A 21,440-nucleotide genomic window follows, 5' to 3' on the forward strand; every position below is an offset into this window, starting at 1 on the left:
TTTACTCAGCCTCAAGTTGTTCCAAACCTGTATGATATTTTGAAGAATGTTGGTAACTAAACAGTTGATGGGCCCCATTGACTTCCATAGTATTTTTTTTCTTTCTTCATACTATAAAAGTCAGTGGGGCCCATCAACTGTTTGGTTACCAACATTCTTCAAAATATCTTTTGTTTTTTTGTTCAGAAAACTCATACAGGATTAGAACAACTTGAAGGTGAGTAAATTATAGAATTTTCATTTTTGGGTGAACTATCCCCGTTAAACTCCCCTTTTTGCATCATTTTAGGCTTAATATAGATTTAGGAAAGCCACATTTGAGTAATAAAATGGCAATTATGAATACAAATGACAGCAATTAAGTAGTTGCAATGTATGACTCTAGTCGAGGGAATGAACATTTGCACTGCGTCTATAAGCACATCTGAAAGAATATAAATGACGGACAATTAAAGGAAGTGACATCACAGCACTCTGCTTTGAGGAGTAAGACATGACAGGAGACATTCAGGATCAAAGCCAAACCAGCAGTAACAGTAATTCCTTTCACAACATCCTTTAATTCCCACTGATCCAAGTGCAAACTTGGACACGGCACATACTAGCTGATCAAGTCCCAACTACTATCCTTCCCATATTTCCACACTCGTAACATACGCAAACCTTCGAAACACATCACAAAGACCCTTGACACTTACCAAAACCCTTGGAATAAAACATTACAGCATTTCATTAAGAAACATGGCTGCTTTGTGCACTTCTCACTGTATGAATTATGAAAATCATAAAATTATAATACATCGCAATACATTTTTATACAAAATACATTTAACCTCCTTGACTAAGTGGTCAAATTGCATGGAAACTTTAATCAGCTGATGATTTGCACCAGAATAGGTTTAAAATAAAATCACTTTTTTCCTGTTCTAGTCACAAAATATCATATTTCGAATGTTCACAGTGTTATTAAGACAATATCGATATATGTAAACAAATACCAGTTATAAATAACAGTAATGCATTTTTGTGAGTAAATGTTGTCAATAGTTCCTTAATGATTACAGCAAGAATTGTGTGATTATGGCCCAGATATCAGCACACATTTCCACACAGGCAAATATATTTACACATATACACACTGCAAATTTGAATGAGCTCAGAGAGTAATTGTTATCACAGGTCAGTTAAAAACGCCCAGTGTAACTGACTAGTGGTTTACCCATGCACACCTGATGTAACAGTTTAAAAATCTTATTAAAAAAAGAAAAAGAAAGTCACATTAAATGAAAATTAGTCCCAACATTTAGTATGTTAAAACAATGCAGAATATAAAAATATAAATAAAATAATTAAAATAAAACTTCTTTCTCCTCTGGTTGTTCAGGATGAAGTCTTCTGTTCAGGCTGAATTCACTACAGACAAAGACAAGCAAAGTTTCATGAACTGAGGCTCATACAACAAACTCTTTGTATTTAGAACCAATTCACACTTTATAAATAATTTAAAAAATCAAAATAAAACAAAAATAAGTAAATATTACTTATGAAGTAAAAAAAAAAAAGCAAAGCAAAAAAAACTAATTCATTAGAACAAAAAAATATAACAAAACAAATAAAAAAATACAAAAATAAACAAACAAAAACAAAACAAATGAACAAATAAATGAAAACAACAAAATAAATATAACTTTTGAAATAAAACAAAAAGAAAAAAATAGAACAAAAACAAAACATTCAGTTATTTCACTTTTGTGAGAAAAACAAAAAACAAATTTAAGTGAAACAAATTAAAACAAAACAAAATGTACAAAACCAAAAAATAATACAAAAACAAATATCAATTTTGAAATAAAACAAAAAAACAAATAAGCAAGCAATAAGTTGCAGTCTAGGGCTGCATCCGAAATCGCATACTTCCCTACTTATATAGTCAAGTCATCTTCATTTATATAACGCTTTTCACAATACATATTGTTTCAAAGCAGCTTCACAGTGACAATAGGAAAATTCTTAATCGAGCTAAAGCTGGTTTTTGATTGAATCACCTCCGTTGTAAAAATTGTTAATTATTATTTTAGGGGCCACTTAAATGACACCTTTCCTACTGAAACCCGAATACCTTTAATGCATTCTTGCCATTCATTTACATGTTTAGTCAATAGGTTTGAGTGTGTATGTGCGCAGAAGCTTGATCTTTTTTAAAAAAGTGATATTTGCCAAATTACTTGGCTGGTCCGCATAATACAGAAAAATTGATACAGAAAAGTTGTGTCCGTGGATCTATGCGAACTGGAATACTATTGATAAGGTTTTATCTATACATAGGGAAAGGAAAGGGAAGGAGGCCTTCACAGGGGATAGTTAGTTGACACTTCAGAGCTGCGTTATCGTCGTAGGCGAAAAACAGTATGTGACAAAAGAAGTATGTCTGAATTTACATTATTCATAAAAGAGTAAGTAAAAGTACCCGGATGATCTACTGCTTCCAGAGAGATTCTGAAGTGCGCATATGATGGACACTTTACTATACCATGAGGCCACAGGAGAGGAATGGCAGTGAAGCGACATAACTGATGCTGGTAGGTCACATGCTAATGGCAACATGGCGAATACATCCGGATAACATTCATACTACACACATTCATACTATATAGAGCAGGGGTGGGGAATGTTGATCCTGGAGGGCCATTGTCCTGCAGAGTTTAGCTCCAACCCTAATAGGTTGTTTGCACATGACGTGCATGATGGGGTGTTTTCACTTTTGTAGAATTCCATTCATAATGTTGATCGGGTTACCGTGAAAAGTGTCACGTGCTGCTGCTTCAGACATCATATGTTAGAAAGTCACCTCCTCAACCAGCTTCCCTTAGTGTTTTTACACGTAGAAAAGGCAAAAATTATATTACACCATCCCATTTTTTCCCTGTACGATGATATGAGTTTCTATTACAATTCTCGATTATTTAGCATAAATAATCTACAATGGCGACATTTTTCACAATCACGACAGAAAATCAAAAGACTGCCCTAACATCACTAGCAGAAAGGCAGCGCGATAAACAAACCAGACTAGAACTGAACACGGCGTGGCGGCAGCTTCACATTCTCTATATCTCGACGGCAGGAAAGTCTTAAGTAGGGCTGGACGATTAATCGAAAAATAATTTAAACCGAAATTCAGAACCTCTAACCGACGTAATTTTCCCATGTCGGTTATTTCGTTGTTTTAATCCTGTTAATACTTCCCGCTTAAAAACATTACCGTGTGTAGCCACGTGACTCCGCCCCGTCCAGTCAGTTGCATAAAAACAAAACACGGAGGTGAACGACGGTTCAACACATAGTGATGGCGCGCGAGCGGTGAGCCTTTGCGTCTTCACTAAACTTTGTCAGTTGTATTCGTTTTATGGTTTGGACATTCGAGCGAATTTAGATGATCAGATGTGTATTATTATATCGAGCAACCGTACTCGCGCAGCTGCAATTTGGCATGAACAGTCATACAAACAGTAGCTGCGCAAAACGTGAAGATCGCACGCACAGAGGAACAGAAACTAGTTGTCAGCGCTGTCGTGTGATTTATTACTTAAAGTAGCTTAGAAACTCAAAACATATTATACAGTTGTGGCCAGAATTATTAGACCCCTTCATAAATATGATCAAAGATGACTCTAAAAATAAATCTGCATTGTTTATCTTTTGATCTTTAATTCATAAAATTAGCAAAAATTCATTGAAGGAAAAGAATTGAAAGTGGGGGGGAAATGACATTAAGAAATAAATGTTTTTCTCCAAAACACATTGCCCACAATTATTAACACCCCTAGAATTTTTTATGAGTAAAATATCTCTGAAGTATATTCCCATTCATATTTAAATTTTTTTAGCTCACCGGGGTGATCATGAACATGAAATTGGCCAGCCATGACTTCCTGTTCCACAGGAGTATAAACATGAGGAAACACAAAGGCCAAATTCCCTTAATCATTCATCACAATGAGAAAAAACAAAGAATATAGTTCTGATGTGTAGCAAATGATTGTCGAGCTTCACAAAATAGAAAGTGTCTGTAAGAAAATAGCTGAAGCATTGAAAATCCCCATTTCCACTATCAGGGCAATAATTGAGAAGTTCCAATCAACTAAAGATGTTACAAATCTGACTGAAAGAGGACATGTGTCTAAATCGTCCTAATATGTGGTGAGGAGGAAAGTGGCCGAAGACTCTCTAAGGATCACAGCTGGAGAACTGCAGAGATTAGTTGAGTCTTGAATCTCAGAAAGCCTAAAAAAAATTTATCAAAAGCACCTACATCCCCACAAGTTGTTTGGGAGGGTTTCAAGAAAAATCCTCTGCTCTCATCCAGAAACAATCTCCAGCATATTCAGTTGTCAGACAAGACTGGAACTTCAAACGGGACAAGCTTCAGATGAAACTAAAACAAGAGCTTCTTGGCAGCAAACCCACCAGATGGTTTTGGTGCACACATGGATAAAAAGTGCCCCATGCCCACGGTCAAATATACTGCTGGATCTTTAATGTTGTGGGCCTATTTTTGTGCTGGAGGTCCTGGACAACTTGTTCAGATATATCGTATCATGGATTCTATCAAATACCAACAGATAAAAAAATCAAAACCTGACCACTTCTGCTAGAAATCTTATAATGGGCTGTGGTTGGATCATCCGTCGGGACAATGATCCAAAACAAACATCAAAACCAGCACAAAAATGGGTCACTGAGCACAAAATGAAGCTTCTGCCATGGTCTTCCCAGTTCCCTGACCTGAACCCTAAAGAAATGAGTGGAGTGAACTGAAGAGAAGAAGCACCAACATGGAGCTGGAATCGGAAGGATCTGGAGAGATTCTGTATGGAGGAATTGTCTCTGATCTCTTCTCAGGTGTTCTCCAAACTCATCAGGCATTATAGAAGAAGACTCAGAGCTCTTATCTTGGCAAAAGGAGTTTGCAAAAAGAATTGAATAAAGGGTGCTAATAATTGTGGGCAACGTGTTTTGGAGAAAAACATTTATTTCATAATGTTATTCCCCCCCCACTTTCAATTTCCACCCACAGCTTTACAATTAATAGAGAGACGGTATGACTAATTCACACACGCAATCACTCTGGTAGCTACTGTGCTAATTTATCTTTATCTAATTTACAACGAGCAGAAACCTGCAAGAAATGTTACAAACCATAGATAAAATAACTGCTGATAGTGAGCTATGATGTCAGATCACTCTTTCAATCATATTTACAGTACAAACCTTGTCAGTGAACTATGAGGGCAAAAAATAATTTTTTTTTAAAAAATAATCGTTCATTAATCGTAATCGAGGTAAAATGTTCAATTAATCAAGGTTTTCATTTTAGGCCATAATCGTCCAGCCCTAGTCTTAAGGCAGGAACACACCAAGCCGACTAAGTTTTCTCAGTGTGTTCTGCACCGTCGGCTGAAGCTGGTCCTCGTCTGCTTTTTTTCGGCCGATTCGAAATGTTGAATCGCCGTCGGAGCTCATCGGGCCATCTGATCATTCTGATTGGCTGTTCAGATACTGCCACCTACTGGTTCGGAAAGGCATTTCATCTCACGCAGGCGCAGAACTGACGTGCTACTTGGCCGTTGGCTGTTTAGCGTTGGTTTGGTGTGTCAGGCCAACTTTGGACACAGACGCTGCCGACGTGAGCCAACCTCACAGTCTGCTTTTGTCGCTAAACTCTGCAGGACAGTGGCCCTCCAGGATCAACGTTCCCCACCCCTGATATAGAGCGTACTTTTTTTAGCGGTCGAAAAGTAATTACTTATTCAAAATAAGTACCTACTAAAGAGAGTATGTGATTTCGGACACAGCCACAGTGTTTAACTGGTCTGTGCTGCTCACCTGAACCCAGTGCTGGTGACATTATCATCATCATGCCCCGATTCAGCTCACCGGCTCGCTGCTGATGTTTTCCTTCCCCTGAGGAGACACATACCGCCCTCTCCTGTCTGCGGCAGGCTGGTTCCCTAAAACCTTCCTCTGCATTTAAACATAGTAACATTCATTAGACATCCGGTTTATTCACTTGTATATGCCCTTTCAAAAGCTGAATTGGTTTGCTACAATGTGATTTTATAGTACAATCCCTTTAAACTACATCATTATGTAACTGGGGATTGATTGCTTTTCAAAGGACACACAGCTGCATTGGCCAGAACTTGAAAAGATTTCACCATCACACATAATAACTTGTGTATATAACACAGAGGTGAAAGAGCTGGAGATAGAGATCTGACCTTGATAAGACCACCAAAGGAGCGTGAGCGAGCGTGTTTTTTACTAGTAGGAGTCGTATTCTCATTGACAGGAGTCACAGGGGTCGACTGCTTGCCAAGCTGAAATGAATAACAGCCACAGAATGATTACAGGAACATTATGCCAACAGAATAAAAAAAACAAAAAACAAAAAAAAAGCCCTTTCCTTTTAATAATCACAAAATAATTAATTATAGTAAAAATCTATCAAATGTACACTAACAGAAAAAAGTAGAGGTTTAACGATACACTCATGTCACAATTTGATACACTTTACGACAGTGAACTCATGACAATACTATCGCGATCCTTTAAGCTAGGGATGCAACAATACCGTTTTTTAAGGACAGAGTACGATACCGAATTTCCTGGTACTCACCAATACCGATGCCTATACATAAATTTCTTTTTTTTTTTTTTTTTTTGGTGATGTTGCGGTTTTCCAAGCACAACACAGTGAGACTAATGAATGTAGGACAGCTTCTTTACTATTACTCTAATGAAAAAAAGTAATAATTTTTATGTGCTTGTCACAAACTTGAACAAAAATTTCACAGTGTCCAATGACCTTCAAAGTCCATAATTACCAATATACAGCTATGGAAAAAATTAAGAGACCACTTAACATTGATTTCTGAACTTGCAGTGGTCTCTTAATTTTTTCCATAGCTGTATATAGTCAAGTCAATTCAAGTCACCTTTATTTATATAGCGCTTTTTACAATGTAGATTGTGTCAAAGCAGCTTTACATTGATAACTGGTACATAATTTTGGCCAATGCAGGCAGATCAAAGCACTGTTGAATATCAAATGTCCCCAACTAGGCAAGCCAAAGGCGACAGCGTCAAGGAACCCAAACTAATTATATATATATATATAGAGAGAGAGAGAGAGAGAGAGAGAGAGAGAGAGAGAGAGAGGAAATTTACAAACAATACAACAAATACTATAGATATACAAATTAAATAAACTTGTATTTCAGATACAGTAGGTTTATTTACCACGTATACATTTATTTAACATCTTTTGTTGTTTTATTGACATTAATGACATATATTTAATTAGGCTACGGTCCTTTTAAGACCGAATCCATGGATATTGACACATATCCTGTATATCCTGTTTTCACCCAAATGTTTACGTCCACTTAAGCCATAACCAACTGTATTTACGTGAGACACCACACGATGGACATTTTGACAACCATGAGTGCATTTTACCATTCAGGCGCAAGGAGAACTGATCACATGCTGTCTGGGAGAACTGGGATCGTGCACAAGAAAGAAAGAAAGACAGAAAGACAGAAAGACAGAAAGAAAGAAAGAAAGAAAGAAAGAAAGAAAGAAAGAAAGAAAGAAAGAAAGAAAGAAAGAAAGAAAGAAAGAAAGAAAGAGCGCTTCTTGTCTGTGTCATTCAGCGCGATTCTGCCTATCCCGCCCCTTCACTACTTAATAACGAATTGTGATTGAAAGCATGCAGTTCGTAATGTGTGGGTTGTCAGCATTAATTTTGAAGTATTTCCACACCCCTGAGGCTTCTGCCACAAGTGTCTCTGTGCACGGAAAATTCTGTCGTTTACGTCACGTGACATATCAGTCTTTGGTATCGGGGGTATTTTTACAAGTATAAGTACATAAGCTTGGTATCGGGCCCGATACTGATACTGGTCGGGTGCATCCCTACTTTAAGCCAAGATAAAGAAGAGGGTTATATTATTATTACTACTGAGAGAACTATATCTACTTCTAACAAATTAACAAAAATGTATTGTTGATTAAAATGTTAAATTTGCTGTGGACTTGAATAGGCTTGGACTTTGTCCTGCATGCACAGGGCAATGGTGACATCAGAATAAAAATATTCATGATTCTGACCCTGAAAATACAGAATTAAGTTAGACACATACTTGCACTCTGTCACCGATTACATATAAAAATGTACACGCTTTTTTACTGTTAAAATCAGTAGGGGTGTAACGATACACTCAGCTCACGATACGGTATGTATCTCGATACAAAGTTCACAATATTTTTCAAAAAACATTAACAAATTTCAATAATTTTCCCTGTTGTACATACAAGATCACATTTCAAGGTTTAATAAAAACCTTCTATATTCAAATCAACAGCTGAATAGGTCTGTCTGTCACTGAAAAAGAATGTTAAATTTAACATGAACTTAGAATTATGAATAGGGGCCGTTCACATATCGTGTCTAAAAACGCGTGGAAGGTGTGGCCGCACCGCTTCTTTCCAAAGCACTTGCGCTCCAGTGGTGTCGGTCGTTGCTATGCAACCATGAACTGCGCTCTCGAAGAGGATCAGGAAGTTTCTGCAAAGAATAAATGATTTCTAGCCCTTGCATTAGCTTTACTACTAGATATATTTATGGAGATAATATATAAAAACCAACCTGTACAGCTATGATCACCTGTTCGGCTGAGGTTTTGATGTTTTGTTACGGAAAGGCCGAAGCTGATCGGTTGATTCTTGTCACACGACCTGCGGTGCGCTTGCATTCTGAAAAGTTGAGAATCGTTCATCTCGATCCGCCTGGAAAACGCACCGGATGTGCGTCGCGACCGCGTTGATCCCATTATGAGTGCGCCTGCCGCGCAGCTACATTTGAAATAACCGACTTGCACGCGGAAAAGCACAATATGTGAACGGCCCCGTGGAACTTCTTAAAGCAAAGCATCGCAAGCATCTTTTGCTTTTCTGTGAGCACAGCTGTTGCTGTGGCACTGCGGTAAAGGAAAGCCATGACTTTTCTCATGCGACCAAGCAAGAGACTGACGCGAGAAACGTTTAAACCTGCTTGCAAGATTCGATGTGTGCACGAAACACTTACTGAACTAGAGAGCTGATTGAGACACACCATTTATATGCGGTGACAACCCGGCTTCTCTCACTCCCACCTCCATGTTGCAGAGTAGGTCACGTTGACAGCTCAACCAATAAGATTAGACTGCCGTCATATCGTAAAAGCATCGTCATCACTCTACGATGCATATCATAACATTTTTGTATCGCAAAATATCGTACTGTGATAAATCGTTACACCCCTAAAAATCAGTTACCCATTAATTGCATTATTATACAGTCAGTCAAACCAAAATTTATTCAGACACCTTGAACAGTTCATTAATACATACAGTTTAGTCACTATAGTAAAAAAAGAAAAAAAAAAAAAAAAGGGGGGGGGGGGTTCGGGGGTAATAAAATATGACAAGATCTCAGAGTTAAACTGTGTCAGTTAAAACGGGTCTGCTGCCATTACTTTATTAGTAGTAGTAGTAGTAGTAGTAGTAGTAGTAGTATAAAAAAGCATGATTTACTTTTTTTTTTAAATAAACTAATTACAGCAAAAATGTGTGATAATAAATAAATAATAAAACCTGCTGTCATTATTGTATAATAATAATAATAATAATATTACATGTGCCACACTTCCTGCTAACAACAGGTGGCGCTTTGACTATAACTGAATATTGCCATGTTGATGTCTTCAGGCCAGGACTATTATCAAACGTGCAGTTTGGAGCAAATCAGACATTGTATGCCTGAGTTACAACAACTTCCTGTTTCGTGGCATTAATTGCATACATTAGCACTTAGACAAGTTTTGCATGATTTAACGTGTTTCTAGCATGTTTGGCACTTCTGGTACCAAAGTGAATTGCAGTGCAAAGCATGCCATTTCCTACAGGTGGCGCTATGACTAACTGAATATTGGCATATAGATGTCTTTAGGCCAGGACTCTTATCACACATGTGAAGTTTGGGACAACTTCCTCTTTCATGGTGAAACATCAGACTTTGTCAGGCCACCACAAACACACCCTTCAGCAAAAACTAGAGATCTTCGCAATTTAATGTTGCAAAGGCCTTTAGATTAGACTGACCAAATATGACGTTGATCTGATTAAAGCTCTAGGAGGAGTTTGTTAAAGTACAACGTCTGGAATTGGCAAAAACTGCTAAAATTTTACAGAGAAAATTCAAAATATCTCACTTCCTGTTAGGTTTTCAGATTTTGTACCCATAGACTTTTTTGTAGGGATTAGGCTGTAACATCTGTCTACCATATTTTTATACTTCTCCGTGAAACGTAGCGCGAAGGGCGCTTAATTGAAAATTTGTAGGTGGCACTATCAAGCCATTTTGCCACACCTAATTCTGAAACCCATATCAGATGTAATTTTCACCATTTCTGAAGTGTGTGCAAAGTTTCATAAGTTTTCGAGCATGTTTAGGAATGCGCTTCATTTCGGGGAAGACGACTAATTGACCGAGCAATTACAATAGGGTCCTCGCACCACCGGTGCTTGGGCCCTAATAATATAAAAAAAAAAATAAAAAAAAAATGAAAATCACATTTTATGTTTAGTTATTTTTAATAAAACAAATCACCACTAAATAAATAAATAAATAAATAAATAAATGGACCCATTGTACTCTTACCTGTCGGATGAGTTTTTTCTTCTTGGCGGAGTTTGGCATGTTATCGGTGACGTGTCGATAGAGCTCTTTAAGTGCCTCTTCTGTGTGATTCTCAGAGTCTAACCCAACTTGTGCTCCGCTCCTCTTACATGCCGCCATGAGAGGAGAACTGCTGACTGTCAACAGCTCCAGGTCATCCTACAACCAGAGAGAAGAATATTATATTATTTACACACAGCAGCAGAACACAAGTCCAGTATTTGGGTCACTAATACAGTTAAGTTCAAACACAGTTCATTTATTTACAGGAGTATCTACAGGAATATTCAGGACTGACAGTGTGAATGTAGCCATGGTTCAATCAGTGCTTAGATTCGCTTTAGAAGGAACATAAATGGCACAAACCTTGGAGTGAATAATTTTGGTGTTGGCGAACTGAAGTCTGGCGTGCTCCCGCAGATACGCTGGTGCCTTTACAAATGAGAAGACAAAAGAAGACGGTTTGATTTCACAATCCTAAACATCCTTTAAACTTTTAAGATGACATCACATCAGTTTTGTTGTTGTTAACTAAGACTGGAAAAAAAAAAAAAGTCATGGAAATAAAAACACTACATGAAAAACTTAAAGGTGCCCTAGATTGTTTTTTTACAAGATGTAATATAAGTCCTAGGTGTCCCCTGAATGTGTCTGTGAAGTTTCAGCTCAAAATACCCCATAGATTTTTTTAAATAATTTTTTTTAACTGCCTATTTTGGGGCATCATTAACTATGCACTGATTTTTTCAGCACGGCCCCTTTAAGAGATGCGTTCCCTCTGCCACACGAGCTCTCGACTATAATACAGCGCATTTACAAAGTTCACACAGCTAATATAACCCTCAAAGGGATCTTTACAAGATGTTCGTCATGCATGCTGTATGCATGCTTCGAATTATGTGAGTAAAGTATTTATTTAGATGGTTTGATTCTGTGTGAGTTTGAGGCTATGCTATGTGGCTAACGTCTAATTCTACACTGTTGGGAGAGATTTATAAAGAATGAAGTTGTGTTTATGAATTATACAGACTGCAAGTGTTTAATAATGAAAATAGCAACGACTCTCGTCTCCATGAATACAGTAAGAAACGATGGTAACTTTAACCACATTTAACAGTATTAGCAACATGCTAATGAAACATTTAGAAAGACAATTTACAAATATCACTAAAAATATCATATCATGGATCATGTCAGTTATTACTGCTCCATCTGCCATTTTCCGCTGTTGTTCTTACTTGCTTACCTTGTCTGCACAGATCCAGACGTTAATACTGCCTTTCCTTGTCTAATGTGTTGAATGGGCTGGCATTATGCAAATATTGGGGGCGTACATATTAATGATCCCGACTGTTACGTAACAGTCGGTGTTATGTTGAGATCCGAGTGTTTTCCGGAAGTCTTTTAAACAAATTAGATTTACATAAGGAGGAGGAAACAATGGAGTTTGAAACTCACTGTATGTCATTTCCATGTACTGAACTCTTGTTATTCAACTATGCCGAGGTAAATTCAAATTCTGATTCTAGGGCACCTTTAAACTAGTGTTATTTTAGTTTTAAATTAAAACTAGTTTATAATATTTTGAATTAGCTTTTATTTTTTTATTTTTAAGTTTATATGTTAAATTTTAGTTTAATTTTTAGTCAAGTTAAGTTTTTTTTTATTTTGTTAGGTGCTTTTGTCATTATTAGTTTTTTGTTTTTAAAAAAATATTGCCAATTAGGATTAGGATTATTTCATTATTTGTTTTTATTTTGTAGTTCATTTTAATGTTTCAACTTAAACTTATTTCAGTTTACTGACAAGGCAACATTTCTATTTAGATTTTATTCTATTTTAGCTTTATTTCATTTAACAGAAATGTTTTAATAGTTTTAGTTAGCAATAATAAACTTGACAAACAAAAGCTAGAAAAGTTTCCTTGGCATCTATCTTAAATAAAAATAAATGAAAGCTAAATAGAAAATATTTACCAAAACTTATAAAAATGAAAAGCACATAACAAAATCACTAAAACTTAAACTAAAATTAAAATATAAAAAAGGCTCATTCAAAATATTAATAAATACTATGATAGTACTAAAAGAATGCTGCATCACGTTAATAGGATATTGTTTTTCATCCCATCAGCATGTGCACACATAAAGGCTGCATTTTGCAAATATTAAGTACCCGAAAGATCTTCTGGGAATGTTTGATGAGGAAAGCCATGCCGCTGTTTAGTTTCTTAAGGTTCTCCTGAAGGTCACTGGCATTCATCTGAAGAAAGCAACATGCAAAACATGAAAAATTATGCCTGAATGTTTAACAATTAAAAACAGAAACAAATCACATACGTTTTTGGGCCAGATGACGTGGGGGGCAAACATGAGTGCGAGATTGTGTGCGGACATCTTGTTTTTGTCCTGTTGTTTGGCGGTGTGATAGAGCAGGTCCAGCAGCAGCTTGAGCAGGGTTCGGTTAGCGGTGGGCAGCAGCAACAGCAGAAGCTGCAGAGCCTCGATCTGACGCTCCTTATCTGGCAAACTTGTCTTATTGCCTTGATCATCAAACGTGGTCAGTTCTGCCAAGAAGAACAGATAAAGCTTAATCAGGAAGTGTGAAGGGAGCAATAAATGATGGACAGGACGGTATTGAGAAACCAAATGAACCTGTGATTTTCAAGTGAGCGTGTAGGTGGCGCTGTGTTAGCAGGGGCTCTGGCAGCTCTCCCAGAAAGCTTTTGAGGAGGGTGGCAACGTCATTGGGATGGAAGTCACCGGAGGCGAAGTCAATATCAGCTCCCCCATTGAGCTGCTCTCTCAACGTCTGCTGCCTCAGGCTGTTCCCAGGAACCCGAAAAAGACCCTCTACATGCAGATCTATAGGAAAACAACCAGTCGAAACATCTCAGTTTCTGGGGCTGCACGACATAGGAAAAGACTGACATTGCAATGTTTTGTTTTTCTGCAATATACTGCAATATGAAAATTTCACCAGATGACTTCAGCCTCTGGTGCTCCTTGTGTGGAGGTCAAAAATGACCTTTTATAATATTTAAATGAAATGAGTGTACTATATTTTCATTATAAAATATTTTGTATTTTCAGTTTGGTCTCTATTTATAGACTTGGTAGATTATTGCTGAAGGGGGGAAAGTTTTAAAAAGTGAATTTAATAAAAGTTATAGAAGTTTAAGTTTATTGTTATGAAAAATGCACAAATTCTTTTTTAAGTTTTCATATGAAATATATATTTTCTAGCGCTGCACGATTGAGAATCACAATATTTTGTTTCAAACAGAGATCACGATTCTCCCTACGATTCTGAACAGACAACTAAAAATAATTTACTAGAGGAGCTGACAAAATGTGTAAAATGTAATGACATAATCTTTATTTGGTAAACGCTGATGTCTGTGGCATTTGATGGCTACTGTAGCTAACACAGAAATAACGATTCTGTGTGGTTGAAAAGACTGTTTGTGAAGCGGTTTCATACCTATATATGACAACTGCTCTCTCTGGATCAGCGGCAGCGAGTTTAATGTTCTGCCGTGATTTTTTCCAATGAGAGAAAATCAAAGCCATAAATCTAAACAAGTTGTATTCCAAGTTTGAGTTCGATATCTCAAAAAAAAAAAAAAAAAAAAAAAAAAAAAGCTTTCAGTAAGATTTTGTTTGGGCGCAGTACCATACACTTCCACTAAATGAAAGTCGTTTTCCAATTGTTTCCAATGTGGTCATTTTTGACCATGACCAATACAAGTGTGATTATTTTTTTCAGGACCATTTAACCTTATATTGAGTAAGAGCAAGAAATTTAGCCACAATTTCTCTAACACAACTGCACTTTATGTGTGCAAATATTTTTGGGGGGCCCTGTATATGACTAAGAGCCAGGGCTTACTTTTGCTGAGGTACACGATGAGTTGATAGATCTGGGCTATTCCTTCCTCTGTGAGGGGCATGCCAAACACAACACCTTTGTCTGCAAAATAAAGAAAAGATTTAACAATGAAACATCTCTCCAATAAAATGTTGAATGAAATCATTTTTCAATACATTTTTTGAAGTTGATGCTATTATAGTTTAATCTTATTGTTTTTATTGTTACTGTTTATTTATTTTACACAATTGACAGCCCTAGTTTATCACAGCAAGTAATTTTAAAAATATATATATTTTTTTTTAGCTTGCTCACTTGTATTCTTTGTATAAAATGATCCTATATTTATTGTAAAAATGCTAAATAAAAAATGACATCAAAATGTTTCTATTCAGTTGTATAAACAACCTTATTTGGTGTGTGGAGTGGAATAAAAAAAAAAAATCAGAAGAATAAAAACGGAAAAAAGGAAGTTAGAAAAAAACTGCAGTTGTTAAACGGATAGTTCACCCAAAAATGAAAATTGGATGTTTACCCCCAGGGCATCCAAGATGTAGATGATTTTGTTTCTTCAGTAGAACACAAATCATGATTTTTATCTCCAACCATTGCCGTCTGTCAGCTGTATAACGCATGTCAGTGGGAACTTCATCTATAAGACTAAAAAAAACATGCATAGACTAACCGGATATGGAGGGCATAGTGTTGGACATAGTGGTGTTTTAGAGGTAAAAAAAATGATATAAATACTGTTCAGTTTCTCACACAAACCGATCGTTTCCTGTCTTAGGACATCAATGTGCCGTCACGAGCCGCAGGGTTTAATTTGGATTTGCCTATGCATGTTTTTTTGACTCTTAAAGAGGAAGTTCCCACTGACACGCATTATATGACTGACAGACCGCAACGGTTGGAGTTCACAAAATCATCATTTGTGTTCTACTGAAGAAACAAAGTCATCTACATCTTGGTTGACCTGGGGGTAAGCAGATAAACATCACATTTTCATTTTTAGGTTAACTATCCCTTTAAGCTCCTCTTGAAAAGAGCAATCTGGATAGCACTATATTGAGTAACTACAGACCAATCTCAAATCTTCCTTTCATAGGCTAGATAACTGAAAAAGCTGTTTTCAATCATCTGTACAAATTCTTAAGCTCAAATGGATACATTCAATCTGGTTTCTGACCACATCACAGCACAGAGACTGCACTCATAAAGATAAATGATATTCGCTTAAATACTGATACAGACAAATTTTCAGTGCTGCATTTGACACTGTCAATCACAACTTCTTGACAGGCTGGAAAACTGGGTCGGGCTTTCTGGGATAGTCCTAAAATGGTTTAGGTCATACTTAGAAGGGAGTAGTGTTGTCAGCATACTGGAATTTCTAATTTCGATACAATACCTTGAAAAGTATCAATATTCTATAACTTTTACGATACCATGGGGGGAAAAAATGCTAAATATATTCATATTGTCATGGGAATGAGCAGAATTATGCTCAATCCCATGCTGAAATTCAGACCAGGTCACACCAAAATTATTTAAAGTGCCCCCATTATGGATTTTTGAAAATGACCTTTCATGTAGTGTGTAAAATAGCTCTAAGTGAATGAAAACATCCTGCAAATTTTTTAATCTGAAAGTACACTGTATATAAAGTTACTGTCTCGCAAAAGTAAGAATCGACTCGGAGTCAATTAAATGACTTGTTTGTAAAACAAATCCCAAGCCGTTTCATTGTGACATCACAACAAAACATTAGTTTATTGCCCGCCCACTTATTGCACGTGCAGATGCCAGGGAAAATTCAATTTACCACAGCAGGACAATCTTTTGTTGTGTTCCCATCATTTGACTGACGACTGCTTCTCAATCCTTGGGGAGTTTAACACAGGATTCACAAAACGCTTGGTTTTAAAATATGGATTACAATGCCCAGTTTATTTGGACCAGCTTGCTCCTCTGAATCTCAACCTGTAAGTATGATTACTAATTGATGTTTAAGTTTTGTAGCGATCGTTCAAAATTTGTAGTTTTGTATGTTATGTTGTGTAACATACAACGGATGTATCCAGCTAACCAGCTAAATATCCAATATAATATCCGGATGTATCCAGCTAAACTCTCGTTTCTGTAGTTTTGCTATTTAGATGTTGGTCCAATATTGTCTAAAAATGTGTCAATTAATGCAGCTTGTCTGTCTTATTACTTAGAGTAATGATCAAGGATGGAGCACGACTTTTGTTTACAAAGTGTAATGCATATCAGCTATTCACGTTTGTGCTCGGCTAACATGGGAGTTTACAACATAGATGTGGGCCCAGTTCGCTTACATAACTGTAAAACAAACCATTTTTTTCCCTCTGCGTTCTCATTATTACAGTAGAGTGGAGCTCTATCTGTATGGTAATAGGATGTTAAGATGCTAGTCCACGCTAACTAGTTTAAGTATTTTCTCTGTAAACGGTAAGCACCCATTGTAATGTCAAACAATGATATAGCTATTTTTTAATAGCTTTGTTAATAATTATGATGAAAAAGTCTGTGTACACATCTGGCCTAAATGTTTATCTTATGTTAGACGTTTTCAGCTTCGCTTAGCATTCTTATACAGCACCTACATAAAGTATAACAGTGACACTGGTATCACATCTTATATATTGCACAAACTAAGGTGACACTTACCATAGAGAAACGTCCTACTCCATTTGTGATTGCGAATCAGTTTCTGGTTGATCGACTACTCGGGCTTGAACTGATACGGTAAAATTGATGCTATCTTTTCTGTCCATACATTGTATACAATGTCGTTCGAATTGATAGCTGCCATTCAGTTATGGCAATGGGCGCCGGGTGCCCGCAGTAGACCAACCACAAAGGATTGGGACATCTGACCAATCAGAGCAGTGTAGGCTCATGAAAAGGAGGGGTTTAGAGTCATTCTTTGAACTGCTTCTAATGAATCATTTAGAAAAAATTGAGAACTGAGGTGAAATTAAATGTATATTATAAGAAAACGAAAGTGTTTTTTGACCTTGCATGCATGTAAACCTGTTGTAGGAGACTCCCAAAACAATATTAGGAACCTTAAAAAAGGCATAATTGGGGCACATTTACCGGAGTGAATGAGACAACTGAATGAGAGGAGGCAGGTGCATGTCAACTCCCAGCGGAGAGGAGAGTGCACAGCTGGTATCGGTGCATATGAATACTGCAGAAAGGAGCATTGGAATTATTTCAGATGTTTCAGTATCGATACATAGTCGATACAAATATCCAAATATCGCTATTTTTGACAACACTAGAAGGGAGAGGTTATTATGTGAGTATAGGTAAGTCTGAGTGGACATCCATGACATGCGGAGTCCCACAAGGCTCAATACTTGCACTGCTCTTGTTCAACCTGTTTATACTACCACTGAGCCAAATCATGAGAGAGAACCAAATTGCTTATTACAGCTATGCAATAGCTAAATCAGCATACTATCATCTCAAAAATATTCTGAGCAGAACCAGAAAATATGAACATATCACACCAGTCCTCAGGTCTTTACACTGGCTCCCAGTTAGATTTAGGATTGATTTTAAAGTATTATTACTGGTATATAAATCATTCAATGGCCTAGGACCTCAATACATTGCAGATATGCTCACTGAATATAAACCCAACAGATCACTCAGATCATTAGGATCATATCAGCTAGAAATACCAAGGGTTCACTCTATGGAGTCTGCTTTTAGCTATTATGCCAGCCACAGCTGGAACCAGCTTCCTAAAGAGATCAGATGTGACAGTAGTCACAGTAGTCACATTCAAATCCAGACTCAAAAAACATCTGTTTAGCTGTGCAAAAAACATTTGAGAGGTTTTGTATCCTCAATACATAGTACGCTTGTAACGCTACTACTTTTCTGGACCTTGAATGTGGTAACATTGTTTCTATTAGGGATAAAAAAAGAACCTCTCGGATTTCATCAAAATATGTTATTTTGTGTTCCAAAGATGAATGAATGAGACGAGGTGTGGAACGCCATGAGGGTGAGTAATTAATGACAGAAATTTCATTTTTGGGTGAACTAACCCTTTAAGAGATTTCTTGGGTGAAAAGAAATTGAAGTGCGGACTGGGTTAGTCCTAGAGATCCCCCAGGCCGATTTTAGAACAAAAATCTGATCTTATGCAATCCATTTTTATTCTTATGTATTTGTTTCCTTCTCATGTGAAGCATTTTAAAATTACCATTGTGTATGAAATGTGCTATATTAAAAAAAAACTTGCCCTGCCTTGCCTAATGTCAAATTTGTTGAATTACTTCTTTATCAGTGTCTTCACTTGATTTGGAAGCTAAATACTGTTGGCCACTCATCAAAACCAGCAAGGTCCTAACTTTTGTTTCACGCATTACTGTTGGCTAGATGGCAATGAATCTAGAGCTAGCCAGTCAATACCAGGAGCCCATAGCAGGAAACTAACTTGCAGAGCAATCACAGAACTTCCCAAAACAGATGATGTAATTCTTACACTGAAGGTTGTTCAATATTTTTTGTCAATAGAGTCTGAAATCTTCCCACAGAAGAATCACCGGTGCCTCCATAATAAGCTCAAAGGCATATTGACAATAGACTGGCTGTAAATTTGTCGAATGTATGAGGAAGAATTTATGTTCATTGCAGGCTGAAATGGAAAAAAGCAAAAGAAAGGAATACAGAAAACTGGCTAAAATTCAGAAAAAACCTCACCTTTGCGTTTAAGGAAGTTGAAAGAGCGAAAAAAGCCTCCCGCCACAGTGCTGTTGGGAGTCTTGGGTTCCTCATCGCCCAGTAATTGTGAGAATTCGGCCCCCGGGAGGTCGATGAGCCGTGTGATGTTACTCAGCACCAACTCGGTGAAGGCCTCAGGTCGCTCATGACGCATTTTCTCCACAAAGAAGTCTGGGTTGAAGATGATGGGAGGCCGGCCGTCACTACCACCTCCCATTTCTGACTCTTGACTGATTACAACATTGCACACCGTGCCCCTGTGAACCCACAAATAAATATGACTTATAATGACATAGTTCATTAATTAATTTATTCAAAAAACATTGTAATTGTAAAATGTAATTTAAACATGGGCATGTCATGATTATGAATTGTGTGCTGACGATTGTCATAAATAATTGCGATAAAAAAATGTAATTCTGTTTTGTTCATGTCAATTACAGTGTAAGCCTAATATGCGTTTGTTTACTTAGAATCTTAGAATATATAATATAATAAAAATCATAATAAAATAGGCCCATATGATTTACATTAATGCTGTGAAAATAATATTTATTATATAAAATAATGAAATTCTTGAAAAGAAAACCTTAGTAAGTAGTTCGGAAAAATCGTTATTATTTCTTAGCTAATATATATATATATATATATATATTATATATATATATATATATATATATATATATATATATATTATATATATGTGTGTGTGAAAAAAAAAATTAAATAGAAAAACATTAAAAAACGTTTTGAAAATAATGACAAAGATATTTACTATATTTAAGAAGGAAAATGTTATGGTTACACCACATGGCAAGTTGAATTTGAACTTCAAAATGGTATAAAATTTTATACAAACACTAAATTTCTAATAACTTGCCATGTGTGTTTAAAACATGTAAGAAGCTTTCTGAATCCTACATTCAGTGTGACTTGAATTCAATATTGTTTCGATGGCAGTGAGAAGTATAGTGATTGTTTCAGATGCTAGCAGGTTCTATCAAGCCCAGAAAGATGCCCACATTCGTTTCACCAAGACATTTAACGTTACATGATTTTCTGCGGTTCTTCAAAAATACCATGGTACTTTCTTTGTGTTTATAATGCACATTCAAAGTTACGACTTTAAAATAGAAACTATATAAATATACATCTATTTATTTATCTCTATAACTCTATATCTAACTGCAGTAACACATGTTATGTGGCAGGAACTGTGGTTACAATGTTATTTTAATATTTGCGTTTCATACTGTAACGTTAACTGTTAACAGGCAAGAAGCATTTCGTATAAGACACTACGTTTCTACCTCAGTGCTCCGCCTCCTATCAAGCGATTTCTTTGCAGTTATTCAAAAGTCTAAATATTTTACTGTATTTTCAGACTATCTATATTAAGCGAACATTTCTGTAAAAAAATATTCATTACCTTCTGTCTCGTTTATTTACATCAGATTCTTTCTCCGCGGCCATCTTTCATCTTCCGTTTGAATCCACCGCTGCTGAGGCGTTAACCGCTGATTAATCATGATTGGGCAATGAAGGAAAATTGGGAGGGGCTCTGGAGCCAGCCGGGGTTTCTGAGCGCTGATTGGTCTGTTCAAATGTTTCCGAGCACTGTCTGCAGTATGCGCTACAGTTCTGGGATCAGCCTTCTAAAGACATCTGCAGTTATATGTCAGGAGGTTGCTATTTAAATAGGCCCATATAAAAAGTGACCCTTAAAAATTGTATAACATTTTTTGACATATTATTTATACATTAATATATATATATATATATATATATATATATATATATATATATATATATATATATTTTTTTTTTTTTTTTTTTTTAAATGTTAATGCAATTAGATGTGATGTAGCTGAGCATTTATAGAAATGCAGATCAACACTGTTGTGCATAGCAATCATAAATTTATTTAAAATTAAAAATAAATAAATAAATAAAACTGGAAAAGGTCAACCATCACACATTCTGAAAGCTTAAACATCTGATTTTAGCAACAACAACAA

General features: G+C 36.4%; 1 protein-coding gene across 3 annotated transcripts; it reads right to left on the reverse strand.

Annotated features, from left to right (window-relative positions):
• Window positions 1-191: 191 nt before the first annotated feature.
• Window positions 192-20,958, reverse strand: arhgap19 (Rho GTPase activating protein 19). Of its 3 annotated transcripts, XM_067395792.1 has the most exons (11): window positions 20,852-20,958; window positions 19,402-19,679; window positions 14,674-14,754; window positions 13,437-13,646; window positions 13,122-13,348; window positions 12,958-13,044; window positions 11,149-11,214; window positions 10,765-10,941; window positions 6,282-6,380; window positions 5,887-6,024; window positions 192-1,413 (listed from the first exon to the last, which is right to left on the reverse strand). In XM_067395792.1, exons 1-10 carry the CDS (start codon window positions 20,893-20,895, stop codon window positions 5,929-5,931), a joined length of 1,365 nt encoding a protein of 454 aa, XP_067251893.1. In that variant the 5' UTR covers window positions 20,896-20,958; the 3' UTR covers window positions 192-1,413; window positions 5,887-5,928. The 3 variants fall into 3 exon arrangements, with proteins under 3 accessions (XP_067251893.1, XP_067251894.1, XP_067251895.1); XM_067395793.1 differs by lacking the exon at window positions 14,674-14,754; XM_067395794.1 differs by lacking the exons at window positions 19,402-19,679; window positions 20,852-20,958 and adding an exon at window positions 15,188-15,299.
• Between the last annotated feature and the right edge of the window lie 482 nt (window positions 20,959-21,440).

The sequence above is a fragment of the Chanodichthys erythropterus genome, chromosome 10, assembly GCF_024489055.1.
Source record: "Chanodichthys erythropterus isolate Z2021 chromosome 10, ASM2448905v1, whole genome shotgun sequence".
Classification (NCBI taxonomy): Eukaryota; Metazoa; Chordata; class Actinopteri; order Cypriniformes; family Xenocyprididae; genus Chanodichthys; species Chanodichthys erythropterus.

Excerpts from the sequence above, each read along its gene's own strand:
- arhgap19 (XM_067395792.1), bottom strand. The coding sequence starts at position 20,895 with ATGGCCGCGGAGAAAGAATCTGATGTAAATAAACGAGACAGAAG. Across the intron at positions 14,755-19,401 it reads CAACTTCCTTAAACGCAAAG|ACAAAGGTGTTGTGTTTGGC; the intron begins GTGAGGTTTTTT and ends TTTATTTTGCAG. Across the intron at positions 10,942-11,148 it reads CCAAAATTATTCACTCCAAG|GATGACCTGGAGCTGTTGAC; the intron begins GTTTGTGCCATT and ends CTCTGGTTGTAG.